We start from the raw sequence: 7,605 nt of genomic DNA, 5'->3' as shown, positions 1-7,605 counted from the left end.
CGAGCCAAAGAGGATGATGATGATCGCTCTTTCTTGGGCAGGGTTGGATCCCTGATCTCGCTTCTTGGAGGTACACTTAGCCACTAAGACTATTAACTGGAGCTGGATGAGCAGGTAAAAGTGGAAGAGCGAGAAAGGAGACAAAGTTCTCGGACAGAGGAAATGCCGACAAATTTCGATTGTCTCCGAATGTCTAGCCAACTTGTCGTCTGGCAGGCTTCTCAGTCCCCAATGTGAGATTGGCGTACCATTGATCGTGTAACATCGTCCTTGACATTGATGGCGTTGTATGCCTTATGAAAATATGTGTACGTACGTTATAGCAGTTCTTCTTGAGATTGGACAATGATTATATTTTTGGAGGAAAATCCACGGGTTGGGTTCAGAGGAAGCACCACACGTATGTGTGGCAACCGGAATTGATAAGAACTCAATGATATGTGAATGTGTGAATAAAATTCCTCTAATTGTCTCCCAGTTATCCCCGTAATTGCGAAGTAGCACCTTTAATTGGAATCCCGGTTTAATATTCGCATCCAATCTTCAAAACTGATCGCCACCGTCTGATAAGAAGGTCTTGGTAGCGCATTTTTTGGGACGGGCAGCAAATTCTTCCACGGACACCGGAAAACCAACCAGTAGGGCCCATTTACAAGGAAGTTCAATGTGTGATGCGTGCGATTGTTTCCATTTAAAAACATTTCAGAGATATGCTGAGCAGGCCCATGCCATCCATATGCTCTGGGGCTACTGTCCAAGTGAGCACATCACGCAATTGCGCATTCTCCACCAACGAAACTGACTCTGAGAGTCCGCTCTCATCGCGCACACCTTTTCCCCTTGGACTCAAGCAGTACATAATAGTGTAGTGCCTGTGTATGTGTGTGTGTGTGTACATGGCATGTAGGCATCTCATCACTATTCTCATCATCGTCAACATACTCATGACCGTCACCACTACCCCTACCATCACCTCCAGTAGAAAATTTCAAGCCTTCACGAAGGATAGAAGCTAAGAAAAGTCGATGAAACAGTGCGCTTCCATCAGAGTGGTCTGCCCTTGTTGACAGACTCTGCATCAACAGCGACCGCGGCCAAGACAGTGAAGGAATACGAATACGACGAATACGACGAGTTCGACGACGACGACGACGACAACGGTGGCGGCCAATGCGGGGTTCACCCACCCATCATCATATACGATAGTGGACTGGAGTGAGGGGGACTCTCGGCGCTCGCGGAACCCGATTTGGAGAGCTGACGACGACAAAAAAGATCGGATCAAACCGTCTACGGCATTCTAAAAGACCAGTTTCATCAAGTTGCCCAAGGTGTGGAGATGTGAATAAGCGACCAAGTCAGGAATAAAACACATACGATTGATCACATGCGAGTTATGAAGAGGCATCTCCTCCGACTTGGCATTGTTCCTAGTTTACGAACATGAGGATTTTTATTATTGCTCCGATCCCTACAACCTCCAATCTCAAGTGCCAGTAACACATTCAAAAGATGGGCTCCAAGAGGCTCCTCGAAGACTTCCGAGTCTTTGGGGGAACCCTCATTCTGTTCCTACTCTTTTGGACACCCTTGTGTCAGAGCCTGACAGGTGGACACTACAAGTGCCATTCCCATCAAGAGGGTCAAAAGGTGCCAATATTTTTGGTGAATAACATCAAAGTCGTTTGTCAGTGCGTCGATGGAATTCTCGACAATTGTGAGATGCCCTCGTGTCTCAAGGCCCTTGAAGGCTGTCACTACGTTGAAGAGAGCAAACAGGGCGCATGTCAACAAGTATGTAAATCTTGCGTTCAGAATGGAACACGTTACAAAAGCGGTGAAACTTGGGATGATCCCGCTGACCAATGCACCATCAACGAATGCTTCTCGGGCGTAATCACCAGATCCCAGATTGAGTGCCCTATACCAATGTGTTCCAATCCGGTTCATGTTCCTGGACAATGCTGCCCCTCTTGTGATCGATGCTCGAGGGGAGGCATGACTTACCAAAATGGGGAGACGAAAGCCGATATCACCAATCCATGCAATATGTGCACGTGCTTGGAGGGCCGTCTCACTTGTTCCCGGAACGCTTGTCCAGTTCTTCCCTGTAAAGAGCATTTGGTGAAGAAAATCCCGGGACAGTGTTGACCGGTGTGTTCCCGTCAACATGCGCCATTGAACCCTTCATTTGGGCGCCTCCGTCAGATGTGCCACTTCAAAGGTAAGGTGCTCAATGTGGGTTCCAAAGCCTCTCCAGATCTCTGCACCACATGCACATGCACCTCTTCTCTCGTGATGCAATGTGAACGAGTTGTTTGTCCGACTTTGCCTTGTGCCAAATTGGAACAAAAATCTCGCGATGGAGAGTGTTGTCCCACATGTGAAATGCGGTTGGATCAAGCCTTACACGAAGCATTGCCAGCAATCAAATCAGTTCCTAACCATTGTAGCTTGGACGGGGATGACTACAAGAATGGTCAGACGTGGACTAGTAATTGTCGCGAGTGTTCGTGTTCCAATGGCGAGATCAAATGCATCCCATTGAAATGCCAGCAATTGACTTGTCCTCCCAACGCGAGGATGGTCCACAAAGAAGGCCAATGTTGTCCTCAGTGTGAAGAAGGTGTGTGTACCGTGTTCGGCGATCCACATTACAAAACGTTTGATGGTCGGATCTTCAACTTCCAAGGCAGTTGCAAGTACCTCTTAGCCAAGGATTGCAGCAAGGACAGGAACTCAACGTTCTCCATACGAATTACCAATGATGCCCGAGATTCGTTCGCCTTCAGCTGGCTTCGTACCGTGACAGTCAGACTCGAGGGCGTGAAGGTTTCTCTCATGCAAAAGATGAAGGTCAAAGTGGACGGAAAAAGGGTTTCCTTACCTTACATCAAGTTAGGATCCCTCTCAGTCATGAAAGATGGATACCGCGTGGTTCTGAGAACCAATACAGGTGAGAAGAAGATGAAATGAAAATAACAATTCACTCATACCGTTGTCTACGTAGCGAGCTTTGAAAGCATTTTAATCTTTCCCGTCGAGCATCTTACATTCAACTTGGAGTCACGGCCATTGAATGAGTTCATTCTCAAAAAGACCACCATGTGGGTCCATTTCTATAACTGCCATGTACACATAGTTAATGGCACTGCAGTCATTCAAGTTCAGTCTGTCTGGACGAGGGAAGAAGGGAGGGAGCTCCCTCCAGTAAATCTTGGGAGCCCAACTTTGATTTCCTTTAGTCTCAGTTGTTCGTGGGCATTGGCTTCCATTTAACTTTCGTCGGGCGGCCTAAGAACTAAGAGAAGCTATCCGCCTAATCCAGAACCAACTGCCCCTTCTCCAATGACAAATCTGCGACATTTTTTTTCATTTCTCCATTTCCATGGCTTATTCTCCGTCTCTTCGTTCTCTGCCACTGCACTCTATTCATTGTACGCATGTACACTAATAATACCAACTCATCTGCTTGGCAGTATTTCTGGGAGTTCGTTTGGGTCGCGTGACTTTGGGTTCTTAGCCAAGATAGACTTTGGTATCATCCAAGCACTTTTTAGTCCCCGGGAAGATAGCAAGTACATACTTGAGCAGCAAAAAGAGTATTTGTTCTACATGGAAGCAGCCGCCCATTTACCGGCACATAAACTCTAATTTTGTTCTGTCATTTCGCTGTGGCACTCGAAACTTCAAGCTCTGACAAAATATGACAGTCCTTAACCATGCTTGAATTGTAGGGTTGTACGGCAATCGGGACCCAAGATTCCTTGGCCTGTTCATTTACTTCATGTTGGAACGCTCTTGGCCCATTTCATTTGTGCTCATCTTCAAACAAACCATGGGAATCTTGGTTCAGCTTCTTTATTACCCAGGCCCCTTTTTTTTAAGCAACGATGCCACCGGCACAGCCAATTGCAAGATCAGTAATCGTACTTGATCTTTTGAAAATAGTTTCTTGGCATGTCAAGCTTGGAAATTAGTTTGTTTACAACTCATTTGCATGACAGCACTATCTCTTGAAAATCGGCGGTGAGCTCCAATTTTTTTCGACTCCCAACATTCTAAAGTGAGAAAGCATTTGATGGTGGCCTAACTCTTGGTGGAGCCCCGAGATTCCCCTTTTTTCACGTAACCAGACCCATTTTGATTTCGTTCTCATTTCCTTCCAAAACACACTGAGAGTAGAGAACCACCTCAGAGCTCTTTTTTCCAAAGTAACCGTCCAAACCCCCTAATTTTCGCTCAACCTCATCCTGAAACAAAGACCAATCGTCAAACGACAACGACGACCACGACCACGATGTTGAGAGTGCTCTCGGAAAATTCCAGTAACAAAGCAAGTTGTCACCCCATCGACCCCTTGATAGATAGCTTTGAAGACATGGAGGACGGGCACCTTGGTACAGTGGAAGAAAAGAATCCTCACTGTATGGCTTTGGAGAGTAAGTTTCAATTGCTCAAATAGTGGTTAGATTGGAGCCTTTGACTGGTTCCTACCTACTCCGTGCAAACTGGGCGGAGACGACGGTTTTGGTCTGTTTTACCCGCCTTGAGAAGCTGCGATGAGAGCAATGAGAGAGGGTAATCGTTCACTTCCTCTAAATTGATTTTTTACCTCTTGTAAATGTGATGATTGACTCGAGGAGTGTGTGTGTGTGGNAATCGTTTCTAGGATTGGAATGTCAATGAATTACGTCAATCTGAGTAGGTTCTGTCATGTCTTCAAACGAGCATTCGTTGTCAAGAAGAAAACGAGCCAGGATCTGCCAAGATGCCGGGGAAGTAGTAACGATGCCTCTGTGGTGTGATTTCAGGTGTGCGGATCCTGTGGGACGGCGTGAGTTTTCTAGAGCTCACTGTTCCTCCTCAGTATCAAAATCGTCTTTGCGGATTATGTGGCAACTTCAATGGCCAAAGTAACGACGACTTTTATGGTCGCCGAGGACGTCTCTATCGTGAAGGGCAGAGCTTTGGCGACTCGTGGCGAGTCGGAGGTTTGAAAGCCTGTTCGGTGCTGCCTAAGGACATGCCCGCCTCATACGAGCCGCAATGCACTCAGTCCTGGGAAAAACGCATCCAATCCGATCGCAATTGCAATGCTTTGACCTCCAACCTCTTTGAGCAATGTGCCAAGAAAGTGGACATTAATTACTTTCATAATGCTTGCAAATTGGACATGTGCGAGTGTCCCGGGGACACGTGCCACTGCGAGGTGCTCACGGCATACGCCCGGGAATGCGAGCGATCGGGCATTCTGGTCCACAATTGGAGGGAGTCCACGGGATGCCAGAATGTGACCTCGTTCACGTGGAAAAACCATCAAGCCCAGTTGTACCACCGTAACAACGGAACGAGCCTCAACTCCAACAATAACGAAGTCATTTATCCTCCACCTCCACCTCCTACACATGTGGAAGGTGAAACCCAAAATACCTTGCCCGAGGTCTCTTTGACTGGTAAAAGAATGGGCAAACCAGTTTCATTGGCAAACTCTGGCCGAAAAACGATCTCATCAAACCGTGGCCACTACTACCTAGCAGGTAAGAGAACTTTCCTTCTCCTCCCGAATTTGAGTACATAACACCATCGAATGTCTAGGCAGATTCTTTACCACGTGTGGAGTACGTGAAGCCATACCTATTGGGAAAGCATACTTAGCGAGAATGGAGTCGTCTACACCGTCGTCCAACTCATTTGATAGCATTTATATCCAGATAAAACCACGGACAAACCCAAGGCAGATCATGTATGTTTGTCTCGTTTTCTAGGATGCAAGTTGGAAAATGCAGAGTTTTGCCAGCCTCCTGCACAATCCAACGAAGAGGGCAGGAGGAGGCTCTCGGGACAGAGAAGAGGATCGAAAGGAGATTTCAAGGATAGCAACCGCAACAAGAACACCAAGTGGAGAGCTCGGAATCGGGCCCGAAAGAAACAACTCCGAAAGCAAGAGCGACGTAGTAGGAAAAAAGAGCGAAAACGCCAACGCCGACGTAATCGGCGAAGGCACTCCTCGTCGGGTAAAGGCAAAGGCAAAGGCAAAGGCAAAGGCAAAGGAGCCGGATCCCTACCCGATGATCCCAGCAGTCATTCGAGGCGAAAAACAAATGGACTTCATTTCAACGAGCACCAGCAGCAGCAGCAGCGCCCTCGTTACCCAGATCCCATGAGTGGTGTGGGAGGGATGGAGGGGAACATCAAGGAGCACGACTACGGTGTTCCCTCAGTTCAAGTGAAATCAGTACAAAGCCCGCGCGGGCCTCGTCTCAGCTGGGAGCGAAAGAGTGGAGACAAACGGCCTCCCTTCGAGGCCTTTCTTCGCTCGGATCCCCAAGATGCACCAGAGAGCCACCACCCATCCAATAGCGACGACGCATCACCATCATCATCATCATCATTAGCCTCTCCGAGTGACTTCGGCGGAGAATCCCATTCATACCAAAAAGAAGACTCGCAAGACGCTGTCTTTCAAGACTCCGATATTAGTGGCAATTGGAGCAGTTTTATTTCAGCTCATCTTGAGGCAGCCCTGAGTCAGGTCCAGTTGTCGGGACGCACTCCCTTGCCTCTCTTTGAAGGCCCCACCAGGACGGGTCGATCGGTGGGAGGTCTCCTACAAGATCACGCCTCCCAGGCCCCCGCCCCCCCGCCTTCCACTCACCACAGTCAGCAGCGGGGCCAATCTGACCAAAGAAAATTCCCTTGGAAACACACCAGACGGCGATGAACCGCCGGTCCTCGAATGCATTGCTCTTTTTCCTCGTTTAAATCTGCAATCTATACTGAAGTTGAATGGTCTTCTTGCCAAGAAATGTGATATTGTTATTCTCCTAAAATGATGCAAAGTTGCCACGCACCATCGCACACACACATATACACACATACTCAAGCTCTGCTTCAAAGTTCCTCTTATCCTCCATTGCAGTTTACTGCATATATGGTTCTGTACTCTTGGGAGGCCTTTTGTATGTCTTTGTTCAATGTGAGGATATTTTGGTTACGTACTACCAACCATCCAGACAAACCCAACAACAGACAAACGGACACACTCACCCAAACAGGCACCATCATCACCACCACCACCACCACCAACAACAACAACAACAACACAGACGAGCTAGAACAACAGCCCCCCAATCCATCGTGTGTCTTGTCTTGAGAGCGATACTTGGCATCTTCTCCTCCCTCATGTGTGACAACAATCAAGGTGATACCAAAAAACTATCGTACAACCATGAATGAAAATATATATTTAAGGCTCTTGATGTTTATTCCTTCCAAGTTCAAAAAGTTGTATTCCTAGTGACCTTTATATACATGCCTTTATGTGGACGTCATAATATTAATGATAACCGTCATCATTGTAATAAAGAAAACATAGAAATACACGGTTCTGTTTCACCAAAGTTGACTCTGGCCTCATTATTTGCCTCGCCTGGGTGTCCAGCCCTCCGTCCAATCCATCCTAGCAACCCGGGCAAATTTACATCTTATTCTGCCGTTATAGTACATAAGAGCCTGCCGATCACCCGAGTAGAAACGGAACATCGTCATCAACTTCATCGACTACTACTTCTTCTCAAAATGTTATCACTACGAACACGTTCG

General features: G+C 47.3%; 1 protein-coding gene across 1 annotated transcript; it reads left to right on the top strand.

The window, feature by feature from the left end:
• The first annotated feature begins 828 nt into the window (after nucleotides 1-828).
• On the top strand, nucleotides 829-7,403 carry LOC131885768 (BMP-binding endothelial regulator protein-like). The gene is given in 3 exon segments (XM_059233921.1): nucleotides 829-2,956; nucleotides 4,815-5,540; nucleotides 5,769-7,403. Coding segments are annotated over 3 exon segments (3,126 nt in total). The 5' UTR covers nucleotides 829-1,512; the 3' UTR covers nucleotides 6,725-7,403.
• Nucleotides 7,404-7,605: the final 202 nt, after the last annotated feature.

The sequence above is a fragment of the Tigriopus californicus genome, chromosome 8, assembly GCF_007210705.1.
Source record: "Tigriopus californicus strain San Diego chromosome 8, Tcal_SD_v2.1, whole genome shotgun sequence".
Taxonomy (NCBI): Eukaryota; Metazoa; Arthropoda; class Copepoda; order Harpacticoida; family Harpacticidae; genus Tigriopus; species Tigriopus californicus.
This window is presented reverse-complemented; position numbering and strand designations above follow the sequence as displayed.